Source organism: Cebus imitator, unplaced genomic scaffold (genome assembly GCF_001604975.1).
Source record: "Cebus imitator isolate Cc_AM_T3 unplaced genomic scaffold, Cebus_imitator-1.0 Scaffold864, whole genome shotgun sequence".
Classification (NCBI taxonomy): Eukaryota; Metazoa; Chordata; class Mammalia; order Primates; family Cebidae; genus Cebus; species Cebus imitator.
The window spans coordinates 22,656-42,349 of record NW_016108179.1 but is presented as its reverse complement, the minus strand read 5'-3'; the positions used below and the strand labels follow the sequence as shown (position 1 = coordinate 42,349).

At 47.9% G+C, this 19,694-nt stretch overlaps 1 protein-coding gene and 1 pseudogene across 2 annotated transcripts in view; one reads left to right on the top strand and one right to left on the bottom strand.

The window, feature by feature from the left end:
* The window catches only part of LOC108297970 (cancer/testis antigen 55-like), a 13,752-nt gene extending 9,783 nt beyond the window's left edge, over positions 1-3,969 (top strand). The window contains exon 3 of the mRNA XM_017520687.1: positions 3,862-3,969. Coding sequence (XP_017376176.1) covers positions 3,862-3,969 — 108 coding nt within the window. The remainder of the gene's footprint in view (positions 1-3,861) is intronic.
* Positions 3,970-12,245: 8,276 nt separating this feature from the next.
* Positions 12,246-19,663, bottom strand: LOC108297969 (annotated as a pseudogene). The gene is made up of 2 exons (XR_001822406.1): positions 19,659-19,663; positions 12,246-18,223 (listed from the first exon to the last, which is right to left on the bottom strand). The product of XR_001822406.1 is annotated as a rootletin-like (transcript).
* Between the last annotated feature and the right edge of the window lie 31 nt (positions 19,664-19,694).

Genomic DNA, 19,694 nt, shown 5'->3' with positions numbered 1-19,694 from the left:
GCTTGGTCAATTCGGCTATTGAAACTTGTGTATGGTTCACGAAGTTCTCGTGTTGTGTTTTTCAGCTCCGTCAATACATTTATATTCTTCTCTAAGCTGTTTATTCTCATTAGCATTTTGTCAAACCTTTTTTAAAGGTTTTTAGTTTCTTTGCATTGGGTTAGAACATGTTCTTTTAGCTCAGAGAAGTTTGTTATTACCCACTTTGTGAAGCCTGTTTCTGTCAATTAATCAGACTTTTTCTCCATCCAGCTTGGTTCCTTTGCTGGCGATCAGTTGTGATCCCTTGGAGGAGGAGAGGCATTCTGGCTTTGGGTGTTTTCATCATTTTTGTGCTGGTTTCTTTCTATGTTTGTGGCTTTAGCTACCTGTGGTCTTTGCAGTTGGTGATTTTCAGATTGGGTCTCTGAGTGGATGTTATTTTTGTTGATGATTAAGTTATTTTTTTTTTAAATTTTTTTTTTTTTTTTTTTTTTCCTTCTAATAGTCAGTCCTCTCTGCTGTAGGACTCCTGATCCTGCTTGCTTGGGGATCACCTGTGGTGGCTACAGGACAGTAAGGGTTGCTGCCAGTTTCTTCTTCTGTTTATCTTCATCCCAAAAGGATACCTGCCAGGTGTCAGCCTGAGCTCTTCTTTATGAGGTGATTCTTTGGATATATACAGGGGTCAGGGAGCTGCTAGAGGAGACAGTCTGTCCCTTATAGGAGCTCAAGTGCTGAGCTCTTCTCTTCAGAGCTGCTGGGCAGGCACGTTTTTGTCTGTTGCAGCCGAACTCATAATCGCCTTTTTTCCCAGGTGCTCTGTCCTGGGAATTTGGGGCTTTATTTATAAGTTCCTGACATGCTGCTGCCTTTTTTCTGAACTGCCCTGCCCAGTAATGAGGTAGCCTAGTTACAGTCTGCCAGCAGAGGCATTGCTGAGCTGTTGTGGGCTCTGCTCAACTGCTGTGTGAACTTCCTTGCAGTTTTGTTTATAGAGGCATAATTAGAACTGCCTCAGTAATGGTGGTCTGCCTTAGTAATGGCAGACTGCCTCGGTAATGGTGACTGCCTCAGTAATGGTGGACTGCCTCGGTAATTGTGGACTGCCTCGGTAGTGGTGGACTGCCTCAGTAATGGCGGATGCCCTTCCCCCAACAGAGCTGGGCCATCCTGGGTCCAGCTGCACTTGCTGCAAAACTCTCAATCCAGAGCATTTCAGATTGCTAGTCTTTGTGGGGATGTGACCCACTGAGCCAGATTTCCTGGCTCCCTGTTTCATGTTTCAGCCCCCTTCTTTTCAGTTGAATGGGCAGCTCTGTCTCCCAGGCATTGCCAGTTGAAACAGCTGCCCAGATTTGTGTGAGCTTTTTGTGCAGAGACGCACTGTGCCAGCTGAAACAGTCATGCTGGAAACTCGTGGCGCTTTTCAATCTGAGAATCTCCTAGTCTGTGGGCAGTAATAACTCGTTTGGAAATGTGGTGATCACTCACCCTCTGCATTGTTCTTGCTGGGAACTGCACTCCAGAGCTCTTCCTATTTGGCCATCTTGGATCCCTATCCAGGTATGATTTATATTTCTAAAAGCACGTAATGCTCTTTTCTTGAGAGGATTCTGGTACTAGAACTACTTCTAGAATGTACTTGGCTCCAGTCAGTGGCTCTTCAATGGTGGACCTTTTGAATTGAAAATAGTGGACAATATAGGTATGAATAGGTCATATGTCTAAAAACTCATGCTATCACATATCATGCATTCATTTTTTGAATGCAGTCAGTACTCTTTCATTTGGGCATTTTTTCATTTATATAAGTATTTAATTTTGAATAAACTAAAAAATACTACAATTGTGTAGGATTACTACTTTTAAAGTACTTCAAACGCTTCAAAGTTAGATTTCTGGAGTTAGCCTTGTACTCTTCTTTGTGTATGTGTGTGTCCATTGTTGAATTCTATTTGTAGTTAGCAGATATGCTATAAGGTGTAACATATATATAAGCTATATAACCCAGAGCTATACAATTGACCATTGCACAGCAACACAGGGGTTAGGGATGCTGGCCTCCTGCATGGTTGAAAATCTGGATATAACTTGATGCCCCCAAATCTTAATTACTAATAGCCTACTGTTGACCAGAAGCTTTACCAATAACACAAATAATTGAATAACATATTTTGTATGTGTATTATAAACTGTATACTTACAATAAAGTAAGCTAGTGAAAAGGCAGTGTTATTAAGAAAATCATAATGAAGAGAAAATACACTTACAGCATTGTACTATATTTCTCAAAATACTGTGAATTTATATTTTCTGTTTATGAGAGGAATCATCTGTTTGAAATGGTGGGCAACTACAGCTGCAGACCTCAGTCTACTGTACAGATCAAGCAATTATATTTTTTTCTTGTAATATCATGGCTTTTCTGCTTGTTGGGAGCACTTCCAGAATCACTAGTCACACTTCGTATGGATCCCATTGTGTTATTCAAGGTTTATGATATTGCGCTAAACACAATGAAAAATATGCAAGATCATAGTCACGCAGATATCTTTTCGGCATACTGATTTCATTGCCTTTGGGTATATACCCAGAAGTAGGATTGCTGGATTATATGGTAATTCTATTTTTAATTTATTGGAGGACCCTCCATAGAATTTTCCATAATGGCTGTGCCAGTTTACTTTCCCACCAACGATGGAAAAGTGTTTTGTTCTCTCCCCATCTTTGCCAACACTAGTTATCTTTTGACATTCAAAAAAATATCCTTTCTAACTGGTGTGGGGTGACATCTCATTGTAGTTTTGATTTGTATTTCCTTGATGATTAGTGATGTTGAGCATCTTTTCATATACCTGTTGGATATTTGTATGTCTTTTTGTGAGAAATTCAAGTCTTTTGTTCATTTTTATTGAGTTATTACTATTTTATTGCTATTGAGTTATTTCAATTCCTTATGAATTTTGGATATTAACCCCATATCAAATATATGGTTTATAAGTACTTTGTCCCGTTCCATAGGTTGCCTTCTAACTTTACTGTTTGATTCTTTTGCTGTGTAGAAATTTGTAGTTTGATGTTTATTTTTGCTTAGTTGCTTGTGGTTCAGAAGAGGATACAGGGTCTCATTGGCTTGGGAAGCTAGGGTCTACAACTTTGGTAACTGCATGGTCCTTGGTGGTTGTAAAGGCTGTTTGGGTTCTCAGTGGAGCTTTGCGTTCAGTGGCAAGAGACTAGGGTAGGAGGTGGTGAGGTCCAGGACTGATGGTGTACACATGCTCTGCTGCAGGCACATGCATGGCAGCAGAGTCTGACTGCAGGTACTCATGTGGTGGTGAGGGCTGGTGGCTTGCATGTGCACAGGTACAGGATTTGGGTCTGGTGGCATGCCTGTGCATGGTTGCAGGGACTTGTTGCATGTGTAAGCATGGTAGTGAGGGCAGGCACCAGCTGGTGGAGCCAGCTGCAAGTGCATGCATAGCTGCAGGCCAGTGCTGTTGGAGAGCATGTGTGCAGCTGCAGGAGCCATCTGCGGGCATAAGTATGATGGGTGGCCAGTGATGGAGGTTGGGTTGACGTGTACACATGCACAGCTGCACAGAACCAGAGCTGGCAGCATTCATGTACACTGCTGCAGGGGTTATCTGTGGATGTGAGCATGACAGTAAGGGCTGGAGACAGGAGTCAGGAGTCAAGGCTGGTTTCTTGTGTATGCACAGCAATGGAGACCACAAAAGGTGGCCAGTACACGCACAATTCCATGGGTCAGCTACAGGCATGTGTAGGACTGTGCAGCCTGGCAACAAGGGTTGGTCAGCTGTGTGCACATGCACAGCTGCAGGGACCACGAGAGCTTTTGGTGTTGTACACGTGTTGCAGGAACCAGCTGCAGACATGAATGTGATGGTAGGGGTTGGCAACTGGAGTCAGGGCCAGCTGTGCATGAACACATACAACTACAGAGTCAGTCAGACACACATGCAGTAGCACAGGCCCAGGCTGATTGTGCACACATGCAAGGTGGATGTGTGGGGTCACTGGGCTGGAGTGCCCACAGCAGCAGCAGCTGGGGATGTTCCAGGAGTAGGGGGAGAAGAAGGGAGGTGACTCTGGCAGCTGGGGACTGCGAAGGTAAAAAACTTCACAGCCCTCGAGGCAATCGTTGTCCAGGGCAGCAGTGCTGAGTTTCCTCAGCAGCAAAAGGCTTCAAGGGCTGTTAAGGTCTTCATTAAAGAAGGCCGCTGGAGTCCTGTGCAAAGCAGACTACTGGGCACCACAGTGGCTCCTCCAACATCTAGACACTGATAACCCCTACCCATTTTGTTTGTTCCTAACCATCTCCAGGCATCTAAACTGCCGGTTTCCCCAACATTCAGAGTGGGGTGAAACTGAAGCAGATCAGTCCCACAGAGTGTCATGAGGGCTGAGAAAGCCAAATGCTCATCCTGCCCTGTAAGAGGAGCTCACGAGCTTGGGAATATTCTCTCTCTGTCAGCTGAGGGATGGGATGATGCAGGTAAAATGAAACTGTCACTGTCCTCCCTACCTTTTCTTTTGAGACAGAGACTCACTCTGTCACCCAGGCTCAAGTGCAATGGCGTGATCTCGGCTCACTGCAACCTCCGCCTTCTGGGTTAAAGGGATTCTCCTGCCTCAGCCTCCCAAGTAGCTGGGGTTACAAGCATGTGTCACCATACCTGGCTAATTTTTGTATGGTTAGTAGAGATGAGGTTTCACCATGTTGGCCAGGTAACCGGTCTTGAACTCCTGACCCCTTGATCCGCCTGCCTTGGCCTCCCAAAGTGCTGGGATTATAGGCATGAGCCACCGCGCCCAGCACATCCTACCTTTTTTATGCAACTATTCTCAGTTTTTTTTTCTTCAACTGTGCTGCTAGAGCTTCTTAAGTGGACTCTTGTGCTCTTTTGGAGCTATTTTTGTTCATGAATGGCTGTCCAGTTGTTGTTCTTTTTTGGAGGAAAAAAAGGCTGGGATCTCCTACTCTGCTGTCTTGCTGATGTCACTCATTCCTGCCAGTAACTGCAAAGTTCTTGGTGTGAGAAGTGGTAAGGATGGAAGTGCCAATTTGAGATGTGGAAAACTGAGAGGAGACAAATTGGGTGCATAAGAAGAATAGCAAGAACTCAGCTTTAGTCGTGTTAAATTTGTGTAGACATGTGGGTAATTGATTCTGAGGTTAGTTAGTGCCAGGGGTATACACATTTTGAAGTTATCCCTAAGATATTATATTAAAAATGTATGTATATTAAAAGAGAAAAAGAGAAATGGTCCAAGACACGTGTCTTGTGTCATTTATAATGCTTGGTAGTAAGGTAAGGAAATGTTTAACATTGTGGATGTTGCCAGTTTTCCAAAATGGTGTGAACATTTCCGCTCCCACCTGCAGTGTTTAAGATTTCTAGTTCCTCCAGATCTTTGGTGTTTATATCCTGCAACTCAGTTTTAACTTATTGTAAAATTCCATTTGAAACTACTTGTTTATAAATGTAGTGTAATATACATATTTAAGAGTTCAGGGCAGGCGCAGTGGCTCATGCCTATAATCCCAGCACTTTAGGAGGCTGAGGTGGGTGGATCGCCTGAGGTCAGGAGTTCGAGACCAGCCTGGTCAACATGGTGAAACCCCGTCTCTACTAAAAAAATATATATATACAAAAAATTAGACGGGTGTTGTGGCAGGCGCCTGTAATCCTGGGTACTTGGTAAACTGAGGCAAGAGAATCGCTTGAACCCAGGAGGCAGAGATTGCCATGAGCTGAGATTGCACCATTGCACTCCAGCCTGGGCAACAAGAGTGAAATTCCATCTCAAAAGAAAAAAAAAAGAGTTTATCAACTGAACAAAACACCTAGGGAATTGATTTATTCTTGCAGTGGCAATATTTCCTAGTATTAGCTTACAGCCAGAGTGAAGAGGTGCACAGCGAGTTACAGTGTACTATGATTTCACGTAATTTTTCTACCACTAATACCATTCAACATTTATTAGGTGGTTACTAGTGCCAGGCATTATTCTATGAGCTCTAAATATACCAATTAATTATCACAATACTTCTATGTCATGAGGACTATTATTCTGCTTCTCATTTTATAGATGAAGAAACTGAGGAACAGAGAGATTAAGTGCCTTGACTATTTGCAAACTGAGTAAGTGGCAGTGTCAAGACTTTAACACAGGTAGCCAAGTTCAGACTTTTGCTCTTACCTATGTACTTGACTGCCTCTCACTAAGGACTTGTGAACATAACCAATTGTTTAATAACTCCTGTGTTTCTCCCTTAGATTGGCTGTGATGAAAAGTTCACACTTTTTCTCCATTTAACTTTGTTAATCAGTAAAGGAGAATCAATGTCTAAAGGATTATCAACTTCTTTTCTGACAGATTTACAAGGTGTCTGTTTAAACATGTGCAAAATGTACCTTGGATCTACTAAAAGCTATTTTAGGGTATTACAATGTCCCAGAGTAATGTGTGACATTTAACATAACTTCAATTAATATATAATGACACTCAAATTTCTCATGGCTGCTTTAGGTTTTGTGCCTTAAAAGGGGGACTGATTAGAAGTTGAGTATTACATGCAGCCAGGCACCTGAATCATCAAGCCATGCTCAGTGGAGCCCATGAGCTGTAAGCATGTGGATGAGGTGATTTGTTTCCATGTTGCACTTGTCATTAGTTTCTTTGAAACCTTCCTTTAGTGATAATTTTTATGCTCAGAAGTCTGTTGGGTGTGCTGGGAAATCTAGAAAATATAAGAAAACATATTTGTTTTTTACCAAAAGTAGCCTGTTTTCTTATTGAAATGGCAGGACTCCAAAAAGAAAATAATTAGAAAATCATGTAGACCATGTACATAAGTAAGTTCTAAGTTATATAGTATATTTGGTATTTTAATGTTATTAGGATGTTCTGAGAACAATAGGAAGAAAAACTGTAATCTAGAAAACTCTGTATGCCAGAAAATTGTTGGGAAAGAATGAATGGAGTGGGTTGTGGGGTTTGAGCTTTCCAGTAAATGCTGGGTATGATTTCGGTAGTGAAGCCTGAAAATGAGAAAGAAATTCATTTTGAACAAAGGTACAGATGAAATAGTGAGCTTGGAATGTGACAGAGGAAGCAGGGAAAAAATGATAGTCTACTTACTGCCATATTCCTTTCTCATTCAACCCCTTTCACTGTCTCAACCTTAACTATAGAGCTTTATGGACATTGTGTGTAGTATTCAGAGCAGAGCTTCTCAACAGAGACCTAGGCCCCATTCCCAGAGATTCTGATTTAATTGGCTTAAAATGCGATCTGGGTATAGTTATTTTTACAAAGTACCCCTGGTGTTGCCAGTGTGCCAAACATCTTGGGAATCATTGATGGAGATGGAGTGACTTGAAGATTAGAGCCAGAGTGAGGAGGTTCAGGGCCAGTTAAAGTATACTATGCTTTTACATCATCATTTCCACCATTTATAATTACAGGTCTGCATTACTAGTCTACATAGAAGAAATGGGGTGATAGATGATAGTATCCTTTTCACTTTGGATTCTCTGAAGCTTCCTGATGGATACATACCTCAAAGATACGATATTGTCAATGTGGTCATGGTTGAGAGCATTCAAACCTGCTATATTTGGAGAGCAGTTTCTATTACCCCAGTGCAAAGGTTGTCATAATAAAACACTTATTCTTGGTTCATCTTCTCTTCTGTGGGCAGTAAAGGGCCTAGTTTAATTGAAGAGCTTAGCTTAGTAAACCTAACAATATTTTACACATGACTTTTCTGGTAAATTTAATTAAGACACTGGCTAGTTCACTTGGACCATGAAGCCACTTTAGTGAAGTGCCTTATCAATGATAAAGTGTGCTAAACCTGGCAAGTGACTGTAGGTAGGGAATTCTTGGAAACGACACAACAACTAACCTTAATTCCTTGTTTTTTATTACCTTGAGTGAATTATAAGATGACAGAGGCCTGGGGCAGCCCTGAAGGCACCATCAGAGGCAAAGAATTTAACTGAAGAAGCAGCAGAGCCAGCGTGTTAAAAGCATGATTTAAAGTTACAATGTGACTTCAATTTTGAGTCCCCCTTACACTGTTTTTATTTTTTATCTTATATTTACCTATATAATTTGTTATGCCAGGACTTATTTGGGTCTGTTTTTCTCCTTAATGCATCACAAAGCACTTAGAAAAGTGCCTGGCATATATTAAGGGCAGATTAAATGTTGCTAAATTCAATGAACGGGTGATCTGGCCAACAATAATGCTTAAGTGTGGGTAATTCATGACTTGTTTTCTAGGAATAAAATTGTTGGGCAATCCATTAAGATTTCACTTGATAGCTTACCAAGCACGTCTCCAGATCTGGTACACATAAGCGTGAAAGTGGCCGAAGATCTACTTTTGGGAGAAGTGCAGTCCAACTCCATACATGAATTAGGGGAATTTGAGTAAATCAGAGCCATCTGAAGGAAGGGGAAGCTACTTACCCATGGGCTACGATGGCACTAAAATCCTACAAATACACCTGATGAAACATTTTCCTTTCTTCCTCAAACAGAGACTTAGCCAGATAACTGTAACGTAGGGGAAGGGATGTATTCAGATCTTCAGGCATCACTGGAAAGTATCTGTGAGCTCCCTTCCAGTCCTGGGGTTCATAATTCTCCCATAATCTCCTGCTCAGTGAACAAACAAAGTTTGGTTCTTAAATTGCTTTACAAGTCTACTTATACCTTTCAAGCATCCAGTGGTTAGTTTTCCATTCTACAGGAACATAGTAGGCGTGAATATCCTGTAGATTTTAGGCTTTCACTGTGGCAGCTCCAGGTCCCTGTGAAAGTCATCATTCAAAAGCAGCCCCATAAGCTGTGGGAATTACAGAGAAGGCTACCTTTGGACTTGAGAGATGCATGGGTCATGGGTTCTACCATCTCCCCATTTAATCCTCCGCTTTGGTTGATGTAGAAGAATGTTCTTTGAGAGTAACAGTGAATTATGGTAAGCCTAGTCAGGTGGTGATTCAATCATAGCTAGTGTTTCACAGACATCCTCACCGAAATGAGTGCATTACTTCTACACCTGGGGTGCAGTGGTTGCACAGGTGAATAATTTTCTTTCATCCTTTTAAATAGCGAAGTCCAGAATCCATTTGCTTTTCTAGGGCTGGTCCAGCAGTATACACTTTGAATATTTGCTTCATGGAAATGTCAACCTTGAGGCTTGTTGCCATAATTTCAAATGCAGGGTTCTTAATCACCTCACCCTCAGTGAAACAACATGCTGGTCTTCCTAAATGGTGCAGGAATCGCAGGAGTAGGAAAGCAGTAGGATGGGTTAAAAGTGTATTTACTACATGTGAGAAAGAAATGCCATGAAAATACAAGAACGCTTCAATTCCTTCAATATCTGCTTCATATATTTTGATGGTCTGTTATTAGGTATGTAAATGTGTACACAATTGTCATATCTTCTTGCTGTACTGAACCATTTATGTATATATAATGGTTTTGTCTCTTGAATCCTTTTTTGATTTAAAGTCTATTTTATGTGATATTAATATAATCACTCCCGCTCTCTTTTGTTCACTATTTGCACGTCATATAGTTTTTCATCCTTTCACTTTCAATCCATTTGTGTCTTTGGATCCAAAATGAGTCTCTTTTAGAAAGTAGACACACAAACACACACATATATATGTACATATTTTATGCATCTGTATATATATAGATAGATTACATACATACATACATATAGTTTTCAACTTTTATTTTAGGTTCAAGGGGTATGTGTTCAGGTATTTTACATGAGTAAATTGTGTGTCACAGGGGTTTGGTGCACAGCTAATTTTTTCACCGAGGTAATCAGCATAACTCCTCATAGGTAGATTTTGATCATCACCCTGCTCCCATTATCTATTCTCAAATAAGCCCCAATGTCTATCATTCCCTTCTTTGTGTCCATGTGTACTCAATGTCCAGCACCCACTTATAAATGAGAACCCGCAGTATTTGGTTTTCTGTTCTTGTATTAATTCACTTAGGATAATGGCCTCCAGATCCATTCATGTTGCTGCAAAGGGCAATGATGCCATTCTTTTTACAGCTGTGTAGTATTCCATGGTGCCAATGTACCACATTTTCTTTATCCAGTCTACCATTGATGGGCATTTAGGTTGATACCATGTCTTTGCTATGGTGAATAGTGCTGGAGTGAGCATACCCATACATGTGTCTTTATGGTAGAACGATTTATATTCCTTTGGGTACATAGCCAGTAATGGGATTGCTGGATCAAATGGCAGTTCTATTTTAAGTTCTTTGAGAAATCTTCAGACTGCTTTCCACAGTTGCTGAACTAATGTATATTCCCACCAGCAGTATATAAGCATTCCCTTTACTCTGCATCCTCACCAGCATCTGTTATTTTATTTTATTTTATTTTATTTTGTTTTGTTTTATTGATACAGTGTCTCACTTTGTCACCAGGCTGGAGTGCAGTGGTGCGATCTCATCTCACTGCAACCTCCGTCTCCTGGGTTCAAATGATTCTCTTGCCTCAGTCTCCCAAGTAGCTGGGATTACAGGCATGCACCACCACGCCCGGCTAATTTTTGTATTTTTAGTAGAGACGAGGTTTCACCATGTTGACCAGGATGGTCTTGATCTCTTGACCTTGTGATCCGCCTGCCTCGGCCTCCCAAAGTGCTGGGATTACAGGCCTGAGGCACTGTGCCCAGCCCAGCATCTGTTATTTTTTGACTTTGTGATAATAGTCATTCTGACTGGTGTGAGATGGTATCTCATTGTGGTTTTAATTTGCATTTCCTTAATGATTATAATATTGAACATTTTTTGTATGCTTCTTGGCCACTCGTATGTCTTATTTTGAGAAATGTCTGTTTGTGTCCTTTGCCAATGTTTCATAAGGTTGTTTGGCTTTTGCTTATTGATTTGTTTAAGTTCCTTATAGATTCTGGTTATTGGATATTTTTGGATACATAGTTTGCAAATATTTTCTCCCATTATGTATGTTGTCTGTTTACTCTGTTGATAGTAGAAAGAATATATTTGGATCATGTGTTTTTATCCAGCTTGCTAATCTCTGCCTTTTGATTGGAGAGCATAATCAATTTACATTTCAAGTAATTAAGAATAAGGAAAGATTTCTGATATTTTGGCACTCGTTTTTAATATTCTTTATAGTTTTTTGAGGGGGCTCATTGCTTGCATTACTGTCTTCTTTTGTGCTGATTCTTTTGTAGTGAGCAGTTTAAATTCTTTTCTTATTTCCTTTTGTACATGTAGTAAAGTTACTTTCTTTGTGCTTACCGTGGGGAATACATTTAACATCCTAAAGTTATAACACTAATTTGAATGTATACCCGTTTAACCTCAATAACATATAAAAACTCTGTGTATTTACAACTTTGTTTTCACTCCTTTCAGTTGTTAATATGACACTAACATCCTTACACATTGTATTCCCAAGAACATAAACTAATAATCCTTTTAAGTTCATTCATTTCTTAAAGTTAAGTAGGAAACAAAGTGTGGAGTTACAAACCAAAGTTACAAGCTTTTAGACTTTTAGACTACTAATTTTAAAAATGTATTAGTCTTTTAAGTCAGGCACAATTCAAAAAGTAGAGTTACAAATTGTTACAATAATGCTATCTTTTATAATTGCCCATGTACTTATTGAGTTGTGTTTTTTGTTTGTTTGTTTGTTTTTAGAAAAGGAAGTCTTCTTGTTACAGAAAACAGTTCTGAACGGTTAACACTGTAAAAAGGTGTAAAAATACAGGACAGGGACTCTGAGCTCTCTGAGGAATTTCCTGACACATATTCTGAACTAAGGCGGAGAGATCTCTGGAAGTCTGGGCCTCTGACTCTTGTCCTGGGCCTGGTCCCCCTCCGCTTTCCCATGAGCCCATGCTCCAGGGCTGACCAGAGACAAGCTCTCCCTAACCCTGGCTACAGCTCAGCCTCTCAAGGAGGACCTTGTATGATCTACAGTAGTTCGTCCTGGAAGAGGGGGGCTGACCTCAGGTGGGGCCCACAGGCGATGCTGGGAAGCCTCTCCAGGCCTGGAGTTGGGGTACCCCTCCTCAGCACTGCCAGCAGGTTTCCTCTTCATCCCACCCTAGCTCGAGGCCCCCAAGGGACCAGGCTCTGGGTGGGCTGTCCAAGAGGAGGGCCCTCCTCTGTCCCGGGCACAGGGCCATTCACCAGTTACCAGTAGGGGCTCATTTCTCTGGGGGGCCAAAGGGTGGGGAGAAGGATGCTGAGTGACTTCGAAGATCCTGCGGCAACTGTCCCTTCAGTGTGGACACCGGCTCCTCCAGCCTGTGCATCCTCTGTTGGTGGCTGGGCTCTCATGCCTCTAGGATGTGTTCAGCCTGTGCCTGGGCACGACACAAGCCTCCACCTCCTGCTGCAGCTCCAGCTGCTGCTGTGCTTCCACCTCAAGCTGGGCTGGGCTGTGGCTCTGCTCCAGCGCCACCACCTGTGCCTCCAGTGGCTGGATCTGCCTCTGGGCCTTGGCCAGCTTCAGCTCAGCCCCTGTGAGGGTCCAGTCCACGCTGCCCTTCTCTGAGCTCAGTCGCACTGTGTCCTCATGGCTGCAAAGCTTCTCTCACTCCACCTTGTCTAGTGTCTTCCTGAGGGCCAGGAGGTCCTTCTTCAGCTGCAGGGCTGATCGCTCCACCTCCTGCTTCTTGGCTTCCAGCTGAGCCAGGGCGCACTGCAGGCTGCCCAGCGGTTCCTGCAGCAGCCTCCGCTTGTCCTGCAGCTTCCGGACTGTGTGCAGGGCTGCAGCCTTGCCCTCCTGCCACTGCCACAGCACCTTCTGAAACTGTCGTAGCTGGCCCTCCAGCTCTGCCCGCGGCAGCTTCAGGTCAGCCCCCTTGCCTGGAAACGTCTGCATCTGCTCACCCAGGGAGCTGCTCTGCTTCCGTGCATCACACAGTGCCTGCCCAACAGCGTCCAGCCATTTCTGGAGCACTTGGGCGCTCATGTTCACAGGCAGTCAGAGCCTTCTGTAGATGCAGGTTCTCGTCCTGGGTGCTATTGAGGCTGGCGCCGCTCTGGGCCAGGGCCTCTGTCAGGCCCGGCACCTTGACCCACCGGGCCCCCTTGCTTTCCTCCACCCGTGCCAGGGCCCGGTTCAGCCGCTCCGCTGTCAGCTGCAGGGTCCCTGCCCTCACCTCGCTGTCTGCTACCTGTCTCTGCAGGGACTCCGCCCAATCCTGGAGGGCGTGGTCCCGGGCCTCCGGGTTTCTCAGGACCAGGAAGCTACGCTGCAGTTCCCCCTCAAGCGAGGGCCGCTGCAGCTCCAGCCTGACGGTGCGGCTCACGGAGGCGTCCAGCACCTCCTTCATGCACAGCTTGTCGCCCTCCAGCTTCGTCTCCTTGGCCTTCATCTTACTAATCTTCTCCTGGCTGGCCTGGAGCTCGCTCTCGGTGGCTGCAGGCTTCTCTCCAGTGTGGCCACCTGGTCCAGTGTGGCCCGGCGCTCCAGCTCACTGTGCCGCACACTCCTCCTGCAGCACCAGCCCCGCCTGGACCCTGCTCAGCAGCCCATCCACACTGCGCCGGGCTTCCTCATTCTCAGCCACTGCCTTCTCTAGCTGCCTGGCCCTCTCGGCCTCCATCTCGGCCAGCTGGCGATTTAGGGTACTGGTCTGGGTCTGCAGTTTGTCCGGTTCTTTCTGGGCACTCCGCAGCTACTGGAGGAATTCTCGGAGGGCCCCGAGCACTGCCTCTCGGACCAGGTGTGGAGGATCCCGGGAGATGGTAGATCCTGGAGATGGTGGCCGGGACCCAGGGCTGCATTGTAAGGTGCTGGGGCTGCTGAGCCCTTCCCACTTCCTCCGGCGGGGCGCGTCCCAGGCTGGGGAGCCGGGCATCCGTCGCGGGGCGGGGCTGGGCTGGGCGTGAGATCAAGGCCGAGGCCCCAGCACAGAGCCAGCCGAGCACAGGCCGCCCAGCCAGGCCTCCACCGCGTGCCACTGCGCCTCCACGCGGGCCAGCTCGGCCTCCAGGCCTTGTGCCCGGTCCTCAGGCACGCTCAGTCGAAGGCCTGGCTCCGTAGCCTGGGCCCGCGCCAACTCCACCTTCAGCTCCAGGCCGCGGGTGTGGTCCAGCTGCTGTTTTTCGGTGCTGTGCGCCTCCTCCAGGGAGCCCAGCAAGCCTGGCTCACGGGTCTGGAACTCGCCTTCTTGTTCCTGCAGCTTCCACTGGGGTACCTGGAGCTTCTCCCGCATCGCCTCCAGGCTGGCCTCGCCCTGCAGCAGCCTCTGTGGGAGGCCCAGGGTCTCCCGTCGGCTCTCCTCTGCCCACTAGCCCAGCGACAGGCGGCTCTGCAGCTCCGCCTGCTCCCGGCGCAGCCTGGTGTTCTCACTGTCCAGCATCTTCATCTGACGCCAGAGCTCCTGCAGCTCCCACTGAGCCTCCAGCTGTGAGCGCTGCACCTCCTGCAGCCCAGTCCGCAGCTCCCAGGCCTCCTTGCCCACGGCTGCCTGCGCCTCCTCTCGGAGGGCCAGCTTCTGCTCCTTGTCCTCATTGGCAAACTTTAGGCTGATGCGTTCTCTCTCTCTGCCTGCTTCACCGCGACCCTCAGCTATTCATTGGAGCACCGTAAAGCCTCACGCTTTTCGGTGCCCTAGCCCAGGCTGCGCCACAGCTTGCCCGACTCCTGGCACTGCACCTCGCGGCCCTCCTGGCTCTCACGCAGCTTGCACTGGGCCTCTAGAATCTCCTGCCGAAGCCGGTCACGGGCATCCTCCAGCAGGCACAGCTGGGTCTGAAGCTCTTCTGCCTCGCGAAGACAGGAGTCCGGCTGCTTACCCAGGTCTCGCCTGCTCTTGCAGCCTCCTCACCTCCTGGGCGTGGGTCACAGCAGCCTCCTTCAGATGGGTCCGTACGTCCTGGACATCAGAGCGTTCACGGTGCTCCAGTCTACTGCCGGCTCTGGGCATCTGGTTTCTGCCACTCCATCTCCAGAGGACGGTGGCCAGGCTGTGCCGTGTACCCATCAACTTCTCTGACAGCACCGCCTTCTGGGACTCCTTCAGAGATAAGGCCTGCTGCTTCTTGCTCTAGGTCAGGCCCTCGTCGTGCTCCTGCTGCAGGACAGAGATCTCGCTCGCCTCTTCCTTCTTCGCCTCCAGCCAGGACAACAGCTCCTCCTATTGGCGCTGCAGGTGACTCTGCAGCTGGGCCCGCTTGGCCTCCAGCTCCTGCCATGCTGCCTCCTTTTCATGCTGGAGTCGCTGCAAGTCCTTTGCGTGGGCTGCCTGCTGCTCCTGCAGAGGAGCCTGGGCCTCCTCCTCAGCCTGCACCAGCTTCTGGGCCATCAGCTCCTTGTCTAGACTGACTTTCTCCTGTGTAGCTGTTACTTGCTGCCACAGACCCGCCAGCTCCGCAGTCAGGGTCCCCTTGGCCAGCAGCAGGGCCTGCCCATCGGCTTCCAGCTGCTCCCGGCAGGCCTCAAGCTGAGCCAGCTGCCGTTGCACCTCAAACAGGCTGCCCTCCAGGGCTTCCTTCTCCAAGCGCAGTCCTGTGACCTTCTCTGACACGGTCCTGCCTTCGCGCTCCACCGCCGCCAGTTGCATGGCCGGGCCAGTAAGCTCCTTGGCTAGCACCTCCTTCTCACAGGCCTCTCGCTCCAGCGCCTCCGCCTGCCGCTGTGCCTCCCGCCGGGCTTGCTCCAGCTCCTGCTCCCGCAGGCTCAGCTTCCGGGAGAGCTGGGGTAGCTGCTCCTGCAGCCGGCTACGTTTATGATGCAGCGTGGGGAGCTGCTGTTCCAGAGCTTCCTGGACCTGCTCTGCCACTCGTAGGGAGCCCTTCAGGCCCTGTCCCGCCACCTCCTGCTCCAACCGCAGCTCCTCCAGCCGCCTCCTGCTCTTCCTGCGCCACTGTGGCCTCCTGCTCCGCCTGCTGCTGCCGGCCCTGCAGGGCTGCCTTTTCTTCCTTCAGCTGGGTGACAAGGCTGTTCAGATCCAATTTGTCCTGAGTGAGGCTCTCGTTGAGGGCTCTCAGCTTGGACAGGGAGTCCTGCATGGAGGCCCCCTCTGCCGTCAGCTTGATCAAGGAGAGCTCGAGCTCCATGCGGCCAGCCTCAGCCTTGGTCAGCGCCTCAGCCACCTCGACCTTCTCAGCCTGCAGCATGTCTCACTGCAGTGTGACGCAGCTCAGCGTCTCTCTCACCCCAACCAGCTCCTTGGCCAGGCCTCAGCGCTTCTCCTCCAGCTGCTCTAGTTGTTTATGGTGCGCTCAAGCTCCTGGCGCACCCTTGCACCATACTGCATCGTGCGCTCCTGCTCCTCCTCCACCCGGTCCAGCGCCACAGCTCTTCCTGGGCAGCCTGCAGCTTCTCCTGCTCCTGCTGCAGCTCCTCGGACTGCTGCTGGGCCACCTGCAGGCGGTAGACCAGGGTGCTCTTCTCCCTGCTTAGGAGCTCATTGGTGCTCCGCAGCCGCTGTACCTTGCACTGGGTGTCCTTGTGGGCCTGCATGGCACCACTGGTCTTGTCCCACAGGTGGTGCAGCTGTTCCTCTGGGGCCCGCTGCTCACCCTTACTGTCCCTAAGCTGCTTCCCCAGGGTGCCCAGCAGGTCCTGGCTTGTCTCATAGCACCCACACGTGTCCTAGACCTGCAGTTGGTGCTTGTGCAGGGCGGAGTGGATCAGGGCGAGCAAGGAGGAGTTTGACCTGGCCAGAGACTGGCCTCAGCGGGACTAATGGCTGCAGCCCAGCGAGGAGCGCTGCGGTGGGGATGGGATCTGCTGCCCTGAGAGCTTCTGCAGGCTGCCTTCCAACGCATCTGCGGTGTGCTTGTAGCTGCTCAGCTGGACTCTGCTCTCAGTGTCCAACAGGACTGCCTGTGCCAGGTCCCTCAGGGTCTTCTGCAGGCCCTCTCCATCCTCTGTCTCCAGGGCCACCTGCTCCTGTTGCCGCAGGGATTCCAGGGCCTCAGGCTTCTTGGTGAGGGCCTTGTTAACCTGATCCCTCTCCAGATTCTGCTTCCAAAGAGGCTCCACTACCAGGGCCAGCTCTGTCACTCTGGCACTGAGGTTGTCCTTGTCCAGGTCACTTTGTGTCTGCTGCTGGTCTAAGTCCTTCTTGCAGAGCACCCTGTCCCTTAGCTGCTCCTCCAGCTGGGCCTGCAGCAGGGCCTGCTTCTCCAAGGTGGCTTTGGGCCAGCTCTCTGCCGGCCACAGGTTGGTGCTCAGTAGCAGGCCCGCCTACTGGACAGGGCATGATAGCCCAGCCAGCCCCCTTCTTAGCTGCAGCAGGTCTCTCTCAGTGGACATCCTCACCTTGCTGACCAGCCACCGGATCCCAACCACTGGCTTCAGAGGAGTAGCATGCAGCTGTGCTCGTTGCAAAAGTAAGTGTTGAAGGACTCCTCCTTGAGCCTCCATGCCACCTCCCGCTGCTCCAGCTCCTTGTGGCTGCATGTGTCCAACCACTGGTCACCTTTCGTATGTCCTCACTCAGAGCCTGGTTGGCTGAGCCTGCCTGGTCCAGCTGCTGTCAGAGCATGGCATTCACCTGGGCTAGGCTGGCGCTCCTCTGCTGCTCCTCTTCTAGCCAGATGAGGGCCCTCTCCAGGTATTGGCTGTGCTCTGTGCCCCTCAGCCGCTGCTGCTCCAGCTCTCTGGACCTCTCCAGCAGCTGCTGCTCCAGCTCCTTGCACCTCTTCTTGTACTGGAGAATCTTGGCCTGCAGCCGCTGCACAAGCTGGGCCTGTCGCTGTTGGCCCTCCTGGTAGGCCTGCAGCTTGTGCCTGTAAGAGGCCTGCTCCTCCTGCAGCTGCCTCCACAACTCCACGCTCTGCCCTGCCAGTCCCCTGGGCTCCTGCATCTCCAGCTCCCCAGACTCCAGCACATTGTACATAATGGCAAGCTCATCGCTTGGCTCGGCTCTGGGCCAGCAGGTCCTCCAGGTGGGACAGCTCCTGCTGATGCATCAGCTGGTTCTCCTCCTGCAGAGACAGCAGTGGTGCCATCTCTGTGGCCTGCAGTGGGACTGGGATCTCAGGCCGGGAGAGGTTACGAGTGACAATCTCCCTAATGCAGGCAGGCAGGCTGACCGGCTCAATGTCCTGGGCCAGGTCCCACGTGACCAAGCACTTCTCCTGGCACAAGACTTTGCTCTCCAGTGTCTGGATAACTGTTTCCAGTGTCAGCTGGGCTTCCTGTGTCCCCACCAGCCCCAAACTAATTCAGGGGAGGGTGGCTGTGGGCACCCCTCCAGCCCCCTTCTCCAGGACCCCAAGACTAGCTCAGTCAGCACGCCCCACAGCCAAGCTACTGTGTTGAGCACCAGGCAGATTAAGTTTAAATCTAGCGGTGCGCCCATGTGACCACAGTGATGGGAGGAGCAGGATGGGGGCTGAGCGGGGAGGGGATGGGCAAGGACAGGAGAGAAGGGAAGGAGAGGCAGGGGGTAGCCGAGGGAAGAAGAAGGAAGAGGAAGGATGAAGGTGAGGGGAGGAGAAGGTAGAGAAAGGGAGGGAGGAGAGAGAAGAGGGAATGAGGAGGAAAGGAGTTGGGGGAATTTTTATTTCTTCATACAGCTTTGAGTTCCTATCTGGTATCCTTTCATTTCATTTTGCAGAACTCTCTCGAGCAGTTCTTGTAGGTCAGGTGCAGTGCTAACAAACGATTAGCTTTTGTTTATCTGGGAATATCTTAATTTCTCCCTCACTTTTGAGGAACAGTGTTGCCAGATATAGCATTCTTGGTCAACATATTTTTAGTACTTTGACTATATCAGCCCACAGCCTTCTGGCATCTAAAGTTTCTAAAAAGAAATTAACTGACAGTTTCATTGAGGATCACTTGTATGTGATGAATCATTTTTCTCTTGCTGCTTTCAAAATTCTTCTGTCTTTGTCTATTGAAATTTGCATAATAAGGTGCCCTGGTTTGGGTATCTGTCAGTTCATCTTATTTGGCATTCACTGAGATTCTTGGAGGTTTATATTCATGTCTTTCATAAAATTTGGTAAGTTTTTAGCCATTATTTCTTCAGATATTTTATTTGCCCCTTTCTCTGTCTCTTTTCCTTTTTGGACTTCTCCAGTGCATATGCTGATTGGCTTGGTGGTGTCCACAGGTCCCTTAGGATCTGTTCATCCTTCTTTCAATCTTTTATCTACCTGTTCCTCAGACTTGGTAATTTCCATTGTCCTATCTTCAAGATTGCTGATTCTTTCTTTTGGCTGCTCAACTCTGCCTTTAAACCCCTCTGCTGAAATTTTTATTTCAGATTTTGTACTTTTCAATGCCACAGTTTATTTTTGGTTTCTTTCTTAGGCTTTCCATCTCTTTCTTGATATTTCCATTTTGTTCATACATGACTTTCTTGAGCATTTTTAGGAGAGTTGTTTTACAGTCTTTGTCTAGTAGATCTGCTGTCATATCTACTAGATCAGGGACTGTTTTTGTTGGTTGATTTATTTTTTCCTTTGAATGTGCCACATTTTCCTGTTTCTTTCTGTAGGGTACAGCCCTACAGGGTCCAGTGAGTCCCTCTCTGCTAGTGTGGAGACAAGAAGTAAAAGACACAAGATATTCTGATTTGTATTCATGTTGGAAACATTTTTCTACCTCCTAGATCCATACAGAACACCTAGTTCTGGCTCCTTACCACATGCAGTGCCTGCCTACAGTTTAGATCGCTCTC